This window comes from Erithacus rubecula, assembly GCF_903797595.1.
Source record: "Erithacus rubecula genome assembly, chromosome: 6".
NCBI lineage: Eukaryota > Metazoa > Chordata > Aves > Passeriformes > Muscicapidae > Erithacus > Erithacus rubecula.
In genome coordinates, this window is record NC_136688.1 from 6,402,207 (window position 1) to 6,424,111 (window position 21,905).

At 37.7% G+C, this 21,905-nt stretch overlaps 1 protein-coding gene across 11 annotated transcripts in view; it reads left to right on the forward strand.

Moving 5' to 3' along the window:
• SOX6 (SRY-box transcription factor 6) overlaps positions 1 to 21,905 on the forward strand; it is a 369,092-nt gene that overhangs the window by 282,579 nt on the left and 64,608 nt on the right. For 9 of the 11 annotated variants that reach the window (XM_079307926.1, XM_079307922.1, XM_079307921.1 and 6 more), the window contains one exon: positions 20,702 to 20,851. The exons of the other annotated variants lie outside the window; for them this stretch is intronic. In XM_079307926.1, coding sequence (XP_079164052.1) covers positions 20,702 to 20,851 — 150 coding nt within the window. The remainder of the gene's footprint in view (positions 1 to 20,701; positions 20,852 to 21,905) is intronic. 11 annotated transcript variants of the gene reach the window in all.

A 21,905-nucleotide genomic window follows, 5' to 3' on the forward strand; every position in this document is an offset into this window, starting at 1 on the left:
TTCTCTAGGTATAGTCTAATCAGACAAAACAAGCTATTTCTGTTCACCCCTCCAGCCCCAAACAGCTGTGAGTGAATAGTCTGCAGATTTATTACCAAACTCACCTGTGGCATAGTGGTGTGTGAAACAGTTCTGATACCTGTGTGTAACAAAAGCTTCTTGCTTTAATTAATCAATATGAGCTGTAATACCTGTCAATAATTTTCCTTTTGCTCCTTTTCACATACACCTTCTCTGGAGTTTCCTCCCTTTCCCATTTCCCCAAACTTTTTCCCAAGTTGTCAAATGGTTGCACTGATATTAACTGACCCTAGAGATGTGTGGCCAGCAGTCTTGCTAAATGAGTGGACTTAATCACTAAATAGGTTTTTCCAGCTCTCATGCTGCTGGTAGCAGTAACCTAGTCACTGGGAAGTCACAGTGGTGGCAGAGGTGGCACCTGTATGTCCTTACTTTCAAACAAGGAATGTTACTATATGGCCTTTAGTATTTGAAATCCCCCTCCCCTGGCTTCACTCTTGCATATTTCTACAAAGCTGTCTAGGAGATAAATAAGGAAGTGTCGCAACTCTCTCAACCACGACTGATAAACTGTTGATAGAAATGGAAGCATTACAATGATGCTAGCTGGAGTTATTCCTAAACAAAGTGAGCTCTAGGAAAAAAAAGCAAAACAAAAAAGCTTTCGTCCATAACTCTTTCCCCAAACTATTTGTGTAATTTGTCCTTCAGAATTTATCGCTTATAACACTAATGAACCTTGGCGAATCTTAACTATAGTTGCAGCTGTGTTCCTGAAACCTGAAGTTTTTATAATGCAGTTTAAAAAAAAAACAAGAGAAAATTTTAACTAAGCACATATTTGCCTATTTCTTTTCTGCCCTCCCATCTTATCCTGCTCCTCCATACTCTCTTCTAGCTGCAGACAGAGTAAATGACCTTTTTTTATACTGCTGGGTGCAGATCCAGTGTACTGCTGAAGCATTGCATAGCTTGCCTCAGGGGCACAATATTAGTAGAGGGAAGGCCAAAGAATGCTATTTTTAGTTGAACAGTTCAGCAGATGGAGGCATGAATACTCATATATCTGAAGGTTGAGGGGTTTGAACCATTAATTTTGATAATGTATTTAACCCTGGGAACAATCAGAAACTGTAACTCCAAGGTTACAATGCTTTTGACCTTTAGAGAACAGAGGGCACTCGGTACAGTAAACAATATATTACATTTCTACTTATTCCAATTCTCTCACACGTATAAATTTCAGGGCATAGTTGACATTTGCTTTCCTCAGCTATTTTAGTGCTGGTCCTCAAAGTAAGTCAAGAAGAATGTGCAGGAAAGAGGCCAATGTAATGCGACAGTCATGTAAATAGGGCCTTTAAATAGCTAAGTTGTTAAACGTGGCCCTTTATGAAGAAATATTATTCTCAGGAACCAGAATCTGGGTGACTTATTATTTCAATGAAGAAGTTGTTTGAGTGGACAGCTGCTCTCACAGAGTCTCCCCTGTATCTTGTAACCTTAACACGATTTTTCAGCGGGGCTAATGTGATCTGATAGTGCGAGCTCACGCTGGAGGTGATTTGGTCCCACTCTGGTACCACATCATGCAAAGTGAGGTACCTGCCTTATGTCTTACTAAATGATGCATGCTCCTCTTCAGCAAATATAGCAGTTAAATATCACGCAGCTTAAGTATTTCTAATTAAAATATCTCCATGTGTCAGCATATTGGTAATGTATTATTTTAATCCATTTATTTTGTTTATGAAACAGTGACATATGTTTAGATTGTGAAATATATGAGCCTTAAAAATCACTTTATTGAAGAAAATTAATTTCTACAATGCTGTCTCAGTAATGTGTTCACTCACCCAGTCAGTCACTGGCAGGGCTGCCAGTCTTAATGTTGGTTAGACACAGTTTAACAGTTTTATCTGACATAACACTCTTGGATGTAGGCAATAATAATTTTTTCAAATGCAAAAACCCGTGGGTTTTTCCATTTTCTTTCTTTCTTCCTTCCTCCTTTTTATTTTTTTTTCTTTTTTCTTTTTTTTTTCTTTTAACACAGTGAAGAATGGGGATTGGGTAAATGTGAGAGATATTTGGTGAGACCAATAAAAATTAAAAACAGCTAGTTACCTTTTCAAAGTTAGACACTGTAATTTGTTTGTCAGCGGGTAGATGTTTGGGTCAGCACTGTGAGTGAGTGACTGTCAGCGGGAATTCCTACAAGACAAGTAATTTCCCTCAATGTATTACTGACAGATTGCTCACTTCTTCGAATCACTAGAGAAAACAAACTTAATATTGTTACAGGCAGAGTTTCTGTCTTCATTAGCCTTATAGAATGATTTTATCTAGCATTCAAAGACTACTGAGCTCTAGGTGGACATATTTTAACAGAATGTTCCTTATTATGATACAGTGAATAGTGGTCTAAATTAAGGGGATGGTGTGTGCAAATTTCAGCATATGGAAGTAGTAAATTACATATTTTGGTCCTTTTCTTATGTAGAAATTTAGGTTGTAGCAGAGAAACGAGAGAGGTCGAAAGAAGATTTTATTAAGGCTCTGAGAGACCAAGCACGCCCTTTAATGGAAATAAAATTAAAAATATGCCAACCTTGCAATACTCAGGAAAATTTAATTAAAATCAATGAAATAGTTATACTTGTGCCTTTCCCTACTTGAATGTTTATGTCTCTGTATGTAATATCTGTGTTATCAAGTTGAATTATATCAGTGGCAGTATCAATGAAAATGATGTCATGGAGTCAGTATTTTACCATATGACCTCCTTTCTTTGCAGAATTTCTTAGTACTCCTTCTTCTTCTACTCCTTCTCATCTTCAGCCCTGAATTATCTGGCAAAGGGATTTTCATCAGGAAAGGACAGCCCATCAAAATTGAGACTTTTTGCAACAAAATATCACTTATGATGATTATTTTCCCCGGGAGGATTTTCTTATTTCCCCCAGTAATATCACAGGGAAAAGGAGTCCCCCTCTTCTCTTCTAGTTGGCAGAAATGGATGGACAAACAAACAGAGCCATTAGCTAGAGTAATCAGCCTGGTGCATCAGCATTGCAGCTGCAAGAGCCTTTTCTCACCCATTTCATGCCCTGCACCTCCAATAACTGCTTCAAACAGCATGTCTTTGTTACATTCCTTCTTGCTTACTGGAACAGTGTCACATTATTTAATAAAAAATTGATAGCAATGTTAGGAAAGAGACTGTTCCTACAGTCTGTAGCAGTTCCAGGCAAACCCAGGTCCATTGCTGGGTTGGTGTTCCCTCCCACTGCAGGAAGGACAGTGGCCACTGGACTGGCACTCAGCCTGGCACAGCTCTCTTTCTGCTCCCTTCAGGTGCCCAAATCCTTCTCCACCTTGGGAGGGCTCCTCTCCTGCTCTCCTCTCCCAAAACTTTTCAATCTGGCAGCTAGGGATCAAGTTCCTGGCACGATTCCCACCTTTGCACCCTTAGATCTCACCAAGCAGGACAGCTGCCTTCCAGGCCCATATGCTGCTCCAGGGAGAACTCACCACTGAGATCCTAAGTGGCACAGACATCAACCCACTTATCAGGGAACTTGTATGTTTAAAGAGATATTGTGCTTATAGGCTGGATGGCAGGAGGTTTCCTGCCTCTCTTCAGTCTGTATCAAGGCAGAAGCTGGAGCCCAAGTGACTGGGAGAGGCTGAGCCCCCAGCATCAACAAGACTCTCTTGCTGCCTTAACCACTGGCTGCCCCTCGCTGAAAGCCCAGGCTCTATTTTAAAATCATTGTGCTTTGCAAAGCTGCCTCCCTGGGGTATGTATTCACTCAGAAGCCAGTAAGAAGCAAATAAGTTACTGCTGCATTTACTGACAGAGCACCAGAGGCACCAGTACTACAGAGTGCCATCAGGGGATGAGCACGTTTTTTAAAGCTCTTTTAAAACTGTGGCATCCCTTTGGGGAATAGGCTGACTGTGAGGCATACTCTGAGCTGGCAGCAGGATTCCTTCAAGCTTTCTAGAAATGTATATGGTGTGTGCCTTACAGGAATTAGCTGCAAGTGAATATGTTTCTGGAATTTTATCATACTTCTGATAACCATAGAGCAATCTGCTTAATTTGGCTACAAATTACAAACATGAAGGATTTTTTCCTGTGATGGTGTTAACATGTTTGGTTGTTTGGGGACTAAGGAGATTAAAGACAAAAATGTCTTTTAAGTTAGGTCTATGCACAAAGGAAAATAATACACGCTAGCATTATAATTCCATCCTGACTAATTGCTAGAGAAAAAGAAAATATCTCACCTTTCATCTGAACTAAAAGTTCTAAGAACGAGGATGGTTTAAATTAGAGCTTCTAGGTGTAAACTAACATACATGTGTGTGCTCAAAGGAAGCAGAAAAATTCTCTTAGAGATGCCTGGACTGGAAAGATATCATCAGCTGCTTCATTTCTGAGGGTCTTTGATTAGAAGAGCAAATGCCCTCCCACTGACCCAGTTCAAAAAAAGAGGGAAATTCATAGAAGGTGAGATAAAACTCCTCAAACCAGTGTGTGGATAATGCTATCACCAAGTTGAAGAGGCTTTAAGGATGGTGAAACAGGAATGGTATGGCCTTCAGCACCCTGCTTGTCTAAAATATGTTTGGTCTGTGATGTTTTTAGAATCCATATGATTGAGAAACTAGAAAAGTGTCCTGACTAGAAAGTATTGGATTCATCTGTCTATTCCCAAGGCTCAGCAGGAAGGCTACATATGGCTGGAGGCACACCAGAAGGTTTGCATGTCAGTCCTGAAACAGAGACAGGAGGGAGGAGCATCTTCAGGCGTACAAGAAGAAAACACATCGTGCTGAAAATTCAGTATTAAGGAATTATTTGAGACTTAAAAGAATCTTTCACAAAATCTATTGAAGTGAACATAATAGGGCATGTAGTTTGGTGTTGGGCATGAATTATAGCAAAGCATGAAAACAAATAGAAAAGTATTTCAGGTGTAGGGATGGTGAGAGTGTGCTGTCAGCTCCACTGGCATTTTTGGAAGTGAAGTGAGAAATCAAAGAGGCAAAGTCCTTTCGATGCAGTTGAATCATTTATGCCTCGCTCTAGACATACAACAAGTCACCAGATTTAACCAGTTTATAGTGTTATTTAATAACACTTCTGTGAACTGTCCAGGATAATTCATCCAGTACAGGCCCTCTCTTCTGCTGCTGTCTTCAACACCCAGGGCAGGGTTGTTCAGGCCTCACAACCTATTTAACCCAGTCCCAGCACTGCTGCTGAAGTATCATCACACCCACTGCAGTTCAGAGAGCACAGCAATCTTACACCAAATTCACATTTACTGGTGTAAAATGCATCACCTTCCAATGAATTTATAATAGTAAGTTCCCAGTTACCTGGTTTTGAGGTGCAAATGTGATTTTTTTTTTCTTAGATGTAATTTTTATAAGCCCATTTGAATATGTTTTGCATAATTTTGTGTGCACTTCCTGTAAGGAAATTATTTAATTTTCCTTGAAGGTGCATGAAAGTTCAAAATATATGGTAAAAGATCAGTGTGAGTGATCTGCTAAGCAACCTGTAAAGCACAATTATTTCTAATGCTTTAAAATACCTGTAAGCAGGGCTTGTTTTCTGCTTCACAAAGAAAACATTTCACTGTTTTCTGCATTTAAATATACATTTTAACTGTGTTGACTTATCAGGTAACGCAGCAGGCTGAACAGGGACAAACCATTTTTAATGGTATGTTAATTGAATGGGATGCTAGAGATGCACCTGAGTGACTTTTTTTTCCCAGATGTGCCCCAGCTGACTGATAAAGCTTCTCCTGATCAGTAGAGCCAGTATATATTTATTATATCCCTGTCTTCTGTCCATTTTTGCTAGTGAAAACTGTAGAATGGCTGCAAGCTACCACATGAGCTGTCTCTCTTATAAAAGTAAGAAAACATTGCAGTTTCAAATCCCAAGCAGCACTTTTAGATACTCAGCTCTTAAATGTAGGGTTGCCTCAGCATCTTCTCACAAGATGGGGATTCAGATGTGGGAATTGACAGAGGCAGTTAAAATGGGATTCTTCCTTTTTCCTGACTTGCACCCGTTTATTGGAGTCTCGTTATTCTGTCATGGGGATTCTGTTGTGGGGGTTTAATTGTAGAGCTTTTGCCTCTCAGTGTGCTTAGCAGTGGTGAGTGAGTGCTCAGTTTCCTTTTCTGTGTCTCAACAGCTCTGCAAAGGAAATACTGCAATTGTCATGTTAGACAATTTCTCCATCTGGATGGTCAGAGTGAATTAACCCACTAGTCTATGCCAGATTTTATGAGATATATCTAGAGAAGGTTTATTGCCCTTTGTTTTTTATTTTTCCTCATGTCTTGATTTCCTTTTTCTTATGCCTCAGTTTTCCTGTGTGCCATCAGTGTGGCAAACCTAGAATGTGTACACTAGAAGCAGCAATTGCATAAGCATCTCCTACAGGATTAGGAGAATAATTATGTTTTTAGACCCCTTCAGCTAAGATTGTCTGCATTACTGGCAGTCGTGCCAGTGACATGGACATGTGCTCACTAGGAAACTCATTCACCAACTCATTTCACACAGCTCAACAAGCAGTTACTCATAATTGCTTGTAATCCTGCTGACATGAGACTGAATGAAACTCCTGACTCTTCTCACAAAGCCCATCTCTGTGTTAACATTTTTTGAAAGAAATATCAGAAATTCTGAAATGCAAAATTTGATAAGCTTTGATAGCTATCATCTCTTCAGCAAACTTACTGCAATTAATTGCTTTTCAATCATATAATTTTTATCCCCTTATCATGGGGATCCTCCTTCTTTTTACTCTAGCTTTAGTGCAGAAGACATTTCTATAGATATTTCAGTGCATGAAACTATCTGAATTTGTGAGGTAGCTGCTTTTCATCTAGACCTCTCACATTTATTGTTAAAAATATTTCCCATTAGCAGTAAGGAATAAAACCCAGATTTTTAAGGAAGAGCTTCTGAAAGAATACCAGAAAACACTTTAAATTCTTTTTATGAATAACCTGATTTACAGTGTCACTAGAGAAGGTAATCCTAGGATAGCATAAAGTGAATGAAAAAACCTGTGCTCTGATGCAACCATCTGTTTTTATTTTCATATTTTTCTGATAGATCTGGTTATATTTTACTTTGAGTAAGTACTGCTTATTCACTTTCTTTGGATGTAAGAGGAGTTTAAAACACCAGAGCTTTTGTTTGCAGGTACATTTGTAGCCATGCTGTCTGGTCCTTGCTTGCTTTCCTAGGTGAGCTTGTTAGTCTGCTACCTTTAGTGCCATCCTCCATTTTTATAAGAAAGAATTTATGCTAAAAAAGATGCCAATACCAAATTCTAATAGTAGCAAACAGAAAAAGCACATACAGAGTAATCTTAAATGTTTCACACTGTTTTCTTGAAAAACATGATCTGCCAGAAATTTGAAATTACTTTTCAAGCAAATGCAGTTGTCCTTTGCAGTGACTTTCTACCAAAGGTATCTAAGCAGGATGTCTCACAGTTATTTCATAAAATAATAAAAAATGTTGAAGATTTTTTGCAAATTTATGAGATGCATAATACAATATATAATCTGAGACAGCAACACAGATAAGGCAATTGTGTTCCTTCCTTTGCATGGTAAATAATAGGAGAATTGTGATAAAAAAGTAGCATATCAGTCATATGACTACATTAAATGAAGGAATGCAGCACTTTGTGCTTAAAATAAAGGTTTTACTGATGTTTCTTCTATCCTCCTGAAGGGGAAATGGCTATAGATCTTTGATGAAGCATTTTTTTTCTTGATATTTACAGTATTTTGTTAGAACAGTGATTTTGTTATTGCGCACATATAACTTCACTAGGAATAGCTGATGGACATATTTAGATGTACCTAGTTCAAGTGCTGAGATATTGCCGCAGCAGTGGATCCATTTCAGGGGGAGCACAGGGAAGATGGTGACTTGCTCAGCTGCACAGAGGATGGGAGTGTTTCAGTGGAAGGTCTGAGGGATATTCCTCCTTCCTGGGTCCAGGTGCTCACCCCATGCTGAGGTGGGACAGGACAGCATTCACTGCCTCCCACCCTCTGTGCCCCTGAGGTGAGCTGTGTCCCCAGGCTGGCCAGGGAAGGGCTGAGCTGGGAGATTCACTGAGAGAGTGCAAGGCTCCTGGTTTAACAGCCTCTCATTAGGTCCTCCTCTAGAGAAAAAATACAGCAGGGAATAAAAGAAGAGCTCTCAGTTTGGGCTTTGATCTTGCTTTCATAAACAACTCAAAGAATTTGCATGGGAGCAGGCAACTACTCCATTATTGTCGCTAGCAAAAATACAAGAGAGTAGACACACAAAGTGGAAGAGATGAGAACAGTTAGCACTCCTTTATTCCTTGTCAGAACCTAATCTAGATCAACTAAATTGTTTGCTGTTTTTGTCATGCCTCAAGATAAAATGTCAATGCTTACATACTCCTTTCTTTTAGACAAAAGATGTTATTGTTTTCGAGTTACTATCTATAGGAAATTATAAATATGTAGGAGATGCTTAAGTCTGTCTCATTTTTAAGTTGTGTTTTTGGCTGTTTTTTTTTTTTGTTTTTCTTTTTATAAAGAGCAGTTGCTGTAACCACAACAAGCACTTTGTGTTGCGTGCTTCTGTGCTTTTCCTTATTTTTGTCCTTTTCTTACACCATAAAGAATTGATCCAGAGTGAAGTTAGTAAGATGAGAAGCTAACGAGTTATGGGAAATTTGCTAACCATATGCTTTGTATAAAGTGGCTTTTTAAGATTTTTAAATTATTTTTTAAATTATCACATTGTCCTTCCTGATGCAGAGTTTTTTAGGGACACATTTAGGGACACCTTTTACTCCCAGCCTCCCTCACTCCCCTCCTTTGCGCGGCCGCCTCCGTGTATCCGGCAGGTTGTTCGCCAGCAGATGAAACAGATGTTTGGGCCATACTGGGATGGAGCAGCATGCTGCACCAGGACCTGGATATTCCTCTTGACATCTGGATGCTGCTGGGCTGGGAAGCCTTCCTGAGGCCGGGAGGCTGGAGGAGCCCTGTGGCAGTAAGCATAGGGTCCTCGCCGCGCTTGAAGCGATTAGTGCACTGGAGCAGCAATAATGCTGAATTATCGCTTGGTTGCGTTCTTCTAAGGAATCTTGGGACAAAGGGATAGTCAAGGAGGAGTATTTACGGTAAAGTCATGTTCAGAAAGACAAGACTAATTGCCATGTGTTAAAAAGCTTGCTTTCAACTGATAGTAAAATTATTATCAATACTTTAGGAAACTTTTTTTTTTTTGCGAAGCGGCGAACAAATGGCTTGCACAAAAGGCTCTCTTTTTAATTTAGAATCACTAAGATGAAAAAGCGACAATTTCAGCTACTTTCCAATTTCATGCTCTAGTCAAATTGTAGGGAGCAGACAACAAAATGTGACTGAATACATGAAATTGTAGGTAAACTAATGTGCATGCCTACGAGAGGCAAAAATGTGAACTTCTAATAGCTGCAGGGAAGAATATTAGGTATGGAAGCTGTCTGACTTATGCATCGACTCTTTATAGTTTCACTTTATCAAGTCGAAAATTCTGCTGCATGTGCTGCTACAGCCTAAATTGTCTGCTGCTGCAGTTTCCTTTATGATGTGTGTTATTTAAACACAATAGACATGGTATATTGCATGGAAATAGGTGTTTAATGTTTAGTGGTTACTGGCTGTTGGATAAAATAGCATTTAACATGGTTTTCCCCCTCCCTGCTCCCAGTAAATTTTTATTGTTAAGACCAATAGTTTGAACAAGGGTCCTCCCAAATAGAATAGAGTTTTTTGGAGAGTGTGAGGTAATATTTGAAGAAGACCAGTTTGTTGCTCTCATTTAACCTCCAGTATTCTGAAGGGGTTATATTTAATTAACACTGGTGAAAGGCCTGACCTAAGAGGCAACCAAAAGTGATTGAACTGCATTTTCAGATCCAGGCTGTAATCTGTTGGGATAGGAATAATAATAATAATAATAAAAAAAATTCGAAAGCACCATTTACTGAAATTCCTTCTAACTAAGCTGTATTTCAATGGGCCATTTAATGCTCAGATGGACAAAGGTATTACTTCAGTCATTGAATTGTATCAAACCCCTTCTCAGAGGCCCAGTTTAAAAACTCTACAGGAAAAGTGGCTTAGCATCATATTCTCAGAAGACCAACACTCAGTCTGTTTGGAAAGGGGAAAAAAAAAAATAAAAAGAGTAAAATGAGGTGTGACATGGCCGCCAAGTCAGTGAGGATTTGTGCCTCTCCTTCCAATCAGTGGCTTAGCAAGGGAATTGTTCTTCAGAAAGTAAGAGCTCCATAGTGACACAGAAGGCTTTCAATTCCACATATATGTTTTTAGATTTTGTTTTGTTTTATTTTGTTTTGTTTTATTTGTGTGCTTTGGTAGCTGTTACTGTGTTCCCCCTGTCGGCTTTTGGCCAACCTTTTGTTCTTTCCTGACCATGGCAGAAATTTAGTTTTCTCTCTAGGGGACTGAGGGTCAGTACCTATACTTCACAGGGTTAGATTTTTGAATCAGTGACACTGAAAAAAATTGAAAGTCTGATTTAAATATCACAGTCTCTGACACTGTGACATGAGTAGTCACTTTTTTTCAATAGACACATTACATATGTTCTATGGTGATAATAAAATATCTAATGTACTATCTGAACTTTACTTGTGTAAAAATTTCAAGTCATATTTTTGAAATTTTTTTTTCAGAAATTGAACTTTTCTTTCACTATTTTCATGCTGTCTCATGAAAAATTTCCAGCAACTTCGTAGGTTGATGAGGTGACATTTTATCTTGAAAACTTGTCAAGGTGCTGTAAAACTAATAAACCATCAGCTTTACTTCCTAAGGGGGAACAAACACAATATTACAGAGACAACTGCCAGGTGCCAAATTATGTACATTGTCTTAGCCACTTGCAGTGATTGCTAATTTATTTGAGCTCTAAGCATTATTTCTTGGCTTTTTCCACAGCTTTACAGTAAATAGGTTTTGAACAGGCAGTTGCTGAGAGATTGTATTTAAATGTCATAATTCAATGAAATCAAAGCCATTTGATTTCTGAGGGGCACGATCTCAGGGATGATGCCTGCCTGAGAGATGTTGAGCAAAGCAGGGAGAGCTGTTTTGATGGCCATTTCTAATCCATTGTGTCAAAGCAGGAGGAGGTCAAAAGAACAAGAAATACAGTTTGCAAACGAAACAGAATCCTAAGAGCACCTTAATGCACATATGCCTGAAGGCAAGTAAGTTCTTTATTGCACTGGTGCATGTGTTTAAGCCTGTAGCATTTCTCCAAATTTACATGACTGTGACAGAGAGGGACTTTGGGGTTGGATGTCTGTGCTGTCTAGCCATGGAGAGAAAAAGGTGGTGATAGGAAAAAGTGAGTAAGGCTCTAAACATGGGTCTTGCTGCAGGTGTCTTCTCATTCCACATTCTTTCCTCGTGTTTTGGGTGGTTTTGTTTTTTGGTGTTTTTTTTTGGTTTGGGTAGGCTGTTTTGTTTTTTTGTCTTTATGAGGCTGCTTCTTGTTGTTTTTTGGTTTGCTTTGGAGTTTTGGCTAGTTAGTTAGTTTGTTTTTCCCCCAGAACATCAGCATGGCCCTTGGGGAAAAGTATTATCTGTAATTCCTTTATTTTATAAAAGGCAATGTTAATTTTTGACAAAAAGCTAGTAAAATGTTAATTTTATCTTCAGTTTGCATTTCCCCTCACATTATAAATTTAAGTAGATATTTTCTAGCTGACAATACCTATTTGGGCTCCCACCATATTATGATGAATGAACCCAAACTTAAAATAATAGTGCAGGAACCACAGCATGAAGGAATAGGTCATGGACAAAAAGATCCATCATTTCTTCAGTACACATGCCAATGTGGTTTGTTAGTCCATTCATATTTTGAGCAGGACCTGTTGTATGTGCTGCAAGGCTCCTCTATGAAGTAAGGCAAATTTTCTTCTCCAAAAATGAAGCAAGAAATGTAAAATTAAGAAGAATAGGTATGTTTTAGCTAATTATTTTCCTCAGAAGAAGTGTGGGTCTTTGTCACTGACTTATTGTACAGATCCTCTTAACATCTGTCCAGCAGACTGTGGACTTTATTAACAGACAAGAGACCCACCAGATTTAGAGCCTGCTGGGTGCGTCTTCATCTTCACAGCTGTGGATTAACTCAGACTTTCCAGAAGAGGACAACCATATGGGATAATTGGTGTCATTGGGTAGCTAAAAAAAATATGAAGAAACAAATGTCGTCCAAACACAATCCACTGTTTTTACAGCCACAATTACTAGTCTGTTTAAGAAATAAGAAAGGCAGCATTACACTAAAAAAAGAAAATCTATTCATATCTGTGTGGGAACCTAATCAGGCTCTTGTTTCCAATGACGATGGCTCCACAGTCGCACCAGGTCTGCAACAAGAATGCTCCTTTTGTGCGCCGATAATGTGGAAGCGATAAAATTTCCTATAAGAGACATATGTGTTTACATCATGAGATGTGTTATTTGACAAAACGCTTTGTTCTCTGCATATTTTCCACGCAGAGTTTCATGCTGGGTTGTTTTGCTGGAAAGCTTTGATTAGCTAGAATTAGTTGCTGAAGTAAAATAGACACTTTTGTTTTATGAGTCCTCTTGCTGAGCTGTAAATTATAGTAAAACATATAAGGAGTGACAGAAAGAAGTGCTGATTTGAACCTCTGACCCATGATCGGCATAAAAACATAAGATAACTCTTTCAAAGGACTACTGAGAGCCATAAATATTCCATGGTCCACTTAAAGTTAGGCCCTTTTAACAAAATAAAGCTGTTATTTTGCAGTAGTACAACAATACGTGCTGCAGTATCTGAAATGTGGAGAGAATCTTTTATTTTCGGTTTGGGCTGGCCATTAGCCACAGCAGGGCAGCAGAAGAGATGAGAGTGATTTTTTTTCTTTTTTCTGAACCAGTACAAAGAATTTGTGGTCAGTGAAAGGAGTTGTGACCGGCAGACATTCAGTGGTGAAATTAGGGAACTGTTACTTTGCTGTTCGAGATTAAAGCAATATAGACATGTGTCTCTCCTAAGCAGACAGGAACTGAGAGAAATTTAGGGCCACATAAAAATTTCCTTTGACATAATATACAATAACAACTGACAGACACTGAAATGACTGGTGTTAATAGTTTAAAAAAAAACAACTAAAACCCCCAAACAACAAACTAGCCAAAAGCTCTGAAGTGAATGAATATGAATAACTGGTGAAATAATTATTTAGGTAAGAAAGAATATTTTTCAATGCACAGATGAATGTAAAAGTAAAACTGAACACCTCTGACTCCGCCTGTGACTACAAAATGTATTATTTGTATTTTCACAAATACAGTTAGTTTGTTTGCACATATTGGGTTTTAATAAATCGGAGAGCGCATTAGTCAGCAAGCGCATAAATAATCACAGCAACAATCTTTGTTATTATGACATTAGTTATGATAATTCATTAGCAGCCTGTTTGTGCTGCACCTCAATGCCTTTTTGCAGAGGTGTTTGGTGTATTAGGGAAAGATGTAGAGAATATTCACACTCTAATGCTGAGCAGGCTCTGCAGGAGAGTGATCTGTTTAAAATCGGAATGTTGTGTCCACTATGGACATGTTAGACTTGAGAGAGCAGGGAAATAAAAAATGGTGCTGTTACAGGCAGACTATGCACATCTTTATGGCACTTGGATTCTGTAAAGAAACAGAAGTATGCTCAATAATTATTACTTTTTATTTATCAGTCTTCTAAATTAGACACTTTCCCCATAATTATTATTCCAATTTCATGTAGCTGTACTTGATCAATGCCTTTTCAGATATACCCATGTAGAGCCAAATAAGTCTCAGTTGTTCAGCATAAAATTCTGAGTTAAGATGATGCATACTTTTTGGTTCTTAAATACTAAGCTATTTGTTATCTGTGTGGTGGCACACGTGAAAATTAGTCTGGCCCACAGTCCTAAAAGGTCTGTAAAACTCATCTTATTTTGCTTTGTTAGCATTTTTCTTAGAAAACTGAAGAAATGCTTCCAAGACATCTAACTTTCATCAGCATAAATTTATAAAATGCACTGTTTGAACAGATAACGGGAACAAAAGGAAATATACACTTTTGATTTAAAATATGAAGTTTTGAAGGGATCTTGGTTTTTTCAGCTAAAGCTTTCGTTTTCTCAAGTTTTAAATTTTTAAATTCAACTTGTGTTTAAGTGTTGCTTTCATGTATATGCACAATTCCTTTACAATTTTATGTTCACCTTTCCTTCTTTTCCTCCTATTCCTCCACCTCCTTTTGTGTGGGGAGCTCTGCTAGGACACAGATGCTGAGCCTTGGAAGGTGTTTTTCTGGTGATGGCATCTGGCTCCTTGGCAGACTCCACAGGCTGTGGCTGCCTTCGAGTTGCCCCTGGGTCTGTCACATGGTTAAGCTGCTGATGGGTTACTTAGGCTGTCTTGTGATGCTGGATGTTGTTTTCTGTAAGGCTACCTTTCATTCTGAGCAGCTACATGGGAAGAATATTTTAAAAAAGAGAAAAGCAATCCTTCTGGGTGGTGGGGATTTTTTTTTTATTTTTTTAAATATATATATATACATAAGCCTATAATCTAATTTCTTACCTTGGTGGTGTAGCAAAGCACTTAACTGCAGTGTTAGCCACAATGTATTTGGTGCAAAAGACATGTCACTACAAAAAAAAAAAAAAAAAAGATATTTATATACAAAAATGGGAAGGAATGAGTACAATTAACATTACTTTAGAAGAAATTCTTGCACTTAGATTAGGATGTATCTGAAGTTTTGGAGTAGGATATTCAAGCTTCTACACTGCTTTCTGAAAATGTTGCCTTTCCTGAAGTGCTGAGGGTTATACCAGTGACTCCGGGCTCAGGTCAGCATTTAAACTTTATTTCCATAGTTATTATCTGTGGCACACACAACATGGGTGTGAACACTAATCTGTTCTTCCTCCAAACAAAAGAAAAACTTTTTCAAACTGAAACTGTCTTTCTTTTAATCTGTTTGACATTAAATTTTTTTCAAACATCACTACACCAATAATTAGAAACAGTCAGTCCCACTGAAGGTGTGATTTTTTTGTTTGCAGTAGCTTCCTTTCAGAAATGTGTGCTGGAAATGGTAAAGATGTTGCTGGTTTTGGTGAACTTGTAAAAACCCTTTGTCATCAAATAGTTCTAAGTATTATTATTGCATATTATGTACTCAGAAGGAAAATTCTAGTATTATAGCTTTGCAACACCACTTACTAAATATACTAGGGAAAAAATAACTGCATTACCTCTTGTAGTGCAGGATTTCAACAGCACTTGCAGTCACTCCTTAGAGTTTTTCATCTTTAGAAACCAAATTACTCATTGTCTAAATAGCTGAACTTTCATCTCTATAAATAAGATATTTCAGCTTTGCACAATTCATTTAAAATGCTGACAAATAAGGATTCTCACTTGATTCTCAGTAGCTTTATTGTTCAGTTTCATTTACTGTAGCAAATGTATTTGTTGAAGATGTAACATAGGGCTTCCATTTTTAGTAATGAGAGACTTCAGAATTAATCAGGGTTCATAAAATTTAGCATTTTTCCCAAGAAAAAAAAAATAAAAGGGTGAAAGTTTCTAGAACAGATCTCTTCTTTCTACTTCAATCAAGCCACCTTCTACAGAAAATCTTTGTGGTGCATCTTCCAAGTACACCCATTGCAGTTTATTGTGCTGGGCAGCCCTCATCACCCACACTTTGATTATCTGCTCCACTGAGTATTGCAGCCACTCTTTTTTTTTTTAATCTCCATATTTCACACACGGCTTTCCTATGTTTCTTCAGGATTCTGCGGCAAAAATAACATCTGAATTCTATCCCCACAGCTGTGACCAAATGCTCCCTCACACAGAGTCAGCTGAAATTCTCCAGCCCTTGCCCTTCTGTTCCTGTATATATGAGTGCAACTGGTCTCTCCATTTCCTCCCTGAGGTTGCACATCTAAAGAAGCTCCCTCTCACTAACTCTTTATTGAAGTATCTTCTCAAAACCAATTTTTCCCTAGAGTCTGTCCTTGACAAGCCCCTGGTAAAAGGGTTGTGATGTGGATGTGGCACTTTGGGGACATGGTTTAGTGGGTGAACATGGCAGAGCAAGGCTAATGGTTGGAATTGATGATCTCAGAGGTGGTTTCAGCTTTAGTGGTTCTATGATTTTGTGGCCCATTCTATTTCTTCACCATGTACCACTTCTGTAACATTTAATTCTCAAAATTCTTTACTCTTATTTGTTCTTTTAGACACAGACGATGCAGCCTGAGATATAAGAATGAATATTCCTGCTGCAAAAAAAAGGAAACACATCCAGTGCATAGAAAGCTTTGCTCTGTTCTTATTTGCCATGCTGAGTGTCATTCAGCAGAGAATGTGTCCAGGAATGTCACAGACCTTTGTGCAAGAGAAAAATCATAGGGAAAAGGACTTGAGCCAATTAAGGAGTTTTGGTTATTGAAAGCTAGCTGAAAAAAACTAGATGAGAAAATGTTTGAGAGAAACATGTTTGAGATGAAAAACTTTTGAAAGTAATGTGTGAGCCTAAGGCCTTTGTCTTCTGGCAAGGCATGAATAGAATACTGGCAGTGAAGGCAATTATGCTTCTGTGTTATGAAATGATCTCACAAAGACATTTTGAAACTTAGATGGCATTAGAAAAGGTTTTACCATTTGGATCAATCAAGATGGTCTATTATTAGTTCATAGCTTTTTAGATAAATTCTGGATCGTGGATGATGCTTTTTATAAGAAAAGTGAAATAATTCATCAGATTCTCTAGGCAATTTCTGCAGCAGAAAACACCATCACAACAGGATTATTATTTTTGTTTGTTATTCAAGTCTTCTTGACTGGTTATGGCTCTAAGCTCTATCAAAGGCTTTGTGTGAACTCTGCCATTCCCAGGTAAAAAAATCAGTGTGTGCTTGTGCTGTTCTGTACACATGCTGAGTACAGCACTCTCCTTTTGTTGGAATATTTTTTAGATAGATGGACATCATTCAGATTCATAGTGACCTCCAACTTTCATAAATTTCCCTCAAATTTTTAGTTGGTTACAGCTGGAATAAAGTTTTAGTAACAAGTCTTTAAGTCTGTAGGCCTGTAAGGCCATAGGTGCTTAAATGTGAGACTTGACTTGCCATTGCCCTGAGACTTGTGGCTTTTCAAAATCCCACCCTTGGGTGTCAAATCTGACTTTAGAAGAAGCCTGGTCCTGAAAACTGCAAAGCTGCATCCTTGTTTATATACCATAAGTGAGCTGGACTTGAAAAATTTTAACTATTTCAGGAGCACTGAGAAATTAAAAATCAGCATTATTTTTATTTAGATGCTGGGAACTGGATGGTAAGAATCTAACTTTGTGACCTCTGAGAAAAAAATAAAAACCATGCTATACATTTTAAAGCTTCTTAAAACAATCATGAATACTTGATGGTTTTTAATATCTAATTTTTAACCAAGAGACTCCTGAGTCAGTGGTTAGCATTATAAAATACTCTTCTCTTTATGTAATAGACAAAAATAAGATATGTTTCACTGTTTAAGGTATTTTAATTTTTAACTTGTGAAATAGTTTGTAGGTAAGAATTTGGGTTGAAAAAATTCAATTGAAAATTTTGCTTTAAAAACCAACAGTCAACATTAATTCAATGTTTGGGTTTTATTCCTCTCCTCAATCTTGCAAATAAAAGCTTCACAATCTGACCATCTCGATGTGAGGTCCTAAATTGCTGTTTTAAGCCACAGCAGTGGTATTTGCAAAAATATCTTTTTTTTTTTTTTTTTTTTTTTCCCCCACTGCAGTGGTGGCAAGCACATATTTTTCCACACTGGCTAGCTCCCCATGCAAACTGGTATTTAAAACTTATACAGCTTTCCAGTCCACACAGCAATGTTGCTAGTGCTGGTGTGAATTCTTGCAGTATTTCTACTTGCTTGTAGAACAGCTTTGTTTTAAGCAAAGCAGAAAGCCAATTACTGTTACTTATTTATACATTTGCTCTTATGTTTTAAAATAAATGTATAGAAATGGCAGGCTAAAGCCAGTACTAAGACCTTGGAATAACCCAGTCATGATTTATATACATATACTGATATATAAATGACAAAATTTCTTTTATTCTCTCTTCCCTTAGAAACATTTCTCCCTGACAGGACTTGCAGTGCAGCCAATACAGCCCTCAACACCCTGGGGGGGAGTGGTGAAAAATTCTAATTTTATTCTAGTTTTCCTGTTTGCACTTCCAAAATCAATCAGTTTCCTAGATAGTGAGTGGAACAGCCCACTTTTCTTGATGTTAAATCTCAACATGCTGTGGGTGTTTCTGTTGCTGGTCCTGGTGGGACCCAGGTGACCAGCAAGTCCTGCTCTGCAAATTAGAATAAATAAATTCTTCTGCCAAGTTTGGTGGGGTTTTTTTGTTTGTTTTGTTGTGGTTTTTTTTTTTTTTTTTTTTTTTTTTTTTTTTTTTTTGTTTCTTTGTTTGTTTTTGGCTTGTGAAGGTAACAGGTGAGACATCTTCCTATCTTTATCTTGATCCTTGAATTATTCCATCTTATTTTCTCCCCCATCCTGCAGAAATGGGAGAGGAAGAGAATGCTAGCAGCCAGCCTAGGTCAAACCACCACACTATTTTAGTTGCCACAATTGACAATCAAGCTTTATCTTGTATAAAAAAATGGAATACTTTAGAAAGAGTAACTGATACCCAACATTCTTGTGCCGTGATGGCTTAACTGAGAAGGAAATTATTTTGAATTTTAGTTGATAAATCTGAGTTTATTTTTACACAGAATTTCTTTCAAAGTCTTGAAAGTGCAACACACAATACTGTAATAAAGTTTTAGTCTTTTTTTAGCAAGGTGCAAGTAATCTTCTTCAGATAGTTGAAGAAGTTAAATTGGTTAAAAATAAAGGAAAAGTATTTATAAACAAACAGACGGAATGCTGAGAAAGCCTTTATAATTGTTGGATTTTAAATTGCATTCAATTTTATTGTGCTATCTCTTTCACAGTGCAGTGCCTGATTATTCCTGAGCTGAGAATGTGCAGGATTTCAAAAGTTTGTGAAATGTGCTTTTGACTCTCATTTAAGCAGATCATCCTATTAACCAAGCAAAGGTTGACCCCAAGAATATTCTAAAAGGGATAATATCGCATTAGTAGGGGAAAAAAAACCACCTACTGTTGTATGAAAGGCTTAATTTTCCTTCTCCAGGATGTCACAAATAGCTGGGAATTTTTTTCTATTTCCAGTCTTTTTCCTCTAACATAGGAAAAAAACCTGGCATCTTAGCCAAAATATTTAAACACTACTAATTTCAAAACACTAATCTGTGATCCTTTTGTAGCTCCTGGGTGGTACTGAGAAGGGGTGGGAACAAAAAAACAAACAATAGTTTTCATTTGTCACCCGGAGCTGTGACTCTGCCCCTCCCTCCCACGTTTGTCTCGCCACTGAGTCACTGAACTTACAGTATTGTGAAACTTTCATTTCTGTGGAGGCTTGTTATACTAGAAAAATTGTTCCAAAGAAAGCAACAATTATGACATAAGCACATCTGGCTCTAGCAAATTATTCTTTATTAAGCTTTCATTTAATTACATGTGCTGAAAGGTCTGCTTTTGATTACTGTAATTTTTTTTATTTGTCCATCTGAATGATAGTAATGTTGGAAATTACATACAAACCACCTGGCTTTTTTTCTCACTAATAAGGCAAAGTTTATGTAGATCTATGTGTAGAACAGGGATTAGGATCTTCCCTGTTCATGGCAGAAGAATTATTCATGACTCTAATTCAAGGTGAGGCTTTAAGTTTTATCACTGGAAAAAAGTTGGACCAAATTGGGTTTGTTCAGTAAACACTTTTTATTGGTTGGGATTGTTTATTTTAATATAAAAGTCTATGTTTCAGTTAAACTTTTGAAAACTTTCTCTAGAGTTTTTTTGAGGTTTTATTTTTGGTTGGGTTTTTTTTTGTACTTTTAAGGCCTAGATTAATTATTAATATTTGTAGAAGATATATCACTGTACAGAGAGATGGAGACATACCTTTTTAGCTATTTTAATTTCTCCTTTTGGTAGGAAACTGTTCTTGTGGCAGCTCCCAGTGAAGTTTCTGGAATTAGTGGTTTATTTCTTACTAAGAACACAAAGACCTAGATTATTATTGTTTCTGACAGAGGCTTATACCTCCTTTTCATAAATAGCCTTGTAATTTTGCCAATTTTGATTTTAATATTCAGCACAGTATAATTTTTTGCTCAACACCATGACCATTATTAGCAAGAAGGAAAAAAAAAAATCAAGAAAAATCAGCAAAAGTCAAATGAAGAAAAAAGATATTGGTGTTTGGGAGTTTTCCAGACTTTATTTTTTTCTCTTTTTGCAAATAGCAGGAAGGGAAGCCACAAACAAGAGCTGAAAAAGAACTTTTAAGAGAAGAAAAAAAGTATTTTTATAGCTTCTTTCTTTAGGAATATTGTAGGACTATATGTATATCTTCTTGTCTTCCAGCAACTGTATGCAGCTCAGCTGGCAAGCATGCAAGTTTCTCCTGGAGCCAAAATGCCATCTACTCCACAGCCACCAAATACAACAGGGGCACTTTCACCCACTGGGATGAAAAATGAGAAGAGAGGGACCAGCCCGGTAACTCAAGTTAAGGTATTTTTCAGTAAAGAAAAAAGCTGATGTTGTCTCAGTAAAAGGACAGTAAAAGGAAATGATCTCTGTAATTGTTTTACAGTTGGAAGCTGAACCACCGTCCAGTTCTTCAATATTCAAATAAAAAGTTCCATTTTAGTGCTGTATTAGCAGTATAGAGAGGGGAAGTGAAAGCATTCACTTGTTTCCAAAAATACCTGGCCTCCCTCTGCTACCAGAGGCAGCACAACAGATTCATTAGTAAAATGTGATATTTTCAAGATTTCAGTTTGTAATCTGCTAACACAGATAAATGGCATCCATTGCATGAATTGTTTCACATTGAACTCTTGATTATCTTAAAACATGGCACTGGCTTATATTGTTAGGGTAGGAGAGAGACTGTACAGCTTCTAATTATTTTACAAACCTCTTAGCTGTACTTAATTCTACAATTTTGGAACAGCCTCCTGTAAAAATAATATGTAAGTCAGGGCTCTGGGGAAAACATTGTGTGGCTGCAGATTGATTTGACTTTTGCTGATTTCACACAGCTGCTGACAGCCACGCTGCTCCTCGCTGGTTTTGCACCATTGCTGAGAGCTCATGGCTGCTTATTCTCACCAGCCTGGGACCAGGCAGCTCCAACATGGCATTTGCCAGGAGCCTGGAATGGGTGCTGTGCTCCCTGTGAAACCCCTGGAGCAGCCTTTGGGTCTTTGGGACTGCCTGGTGCTCCCCTGGGGTGGTCGGGGGTTTCATGAGAATCAGAAACATGCTCAGCAACAATTTACTCCAAAATGAAAAAAAAAAAAAAAAACCCAAAAAAACCCCACCCCAAAAAATCAATGTTCAGATGTTTTACCTATTTGAATGATAGAGGTATAAATGCTAAACAGTTAAAATAAATCTAAAGGTGGAGAAAGAGAGAATGTGTTGGGGTTTTTGTGCTGGCTGCTAACACCTTACAGGCAAACACTCCTTAGCTTCTGAGCAGCCTGAGATTTTACTCTCTTGAGGTAGTGGTTTCTCTTTTTTTTTTTCTTTTTCTTTCCCCCATATTTTTGACGTGAGA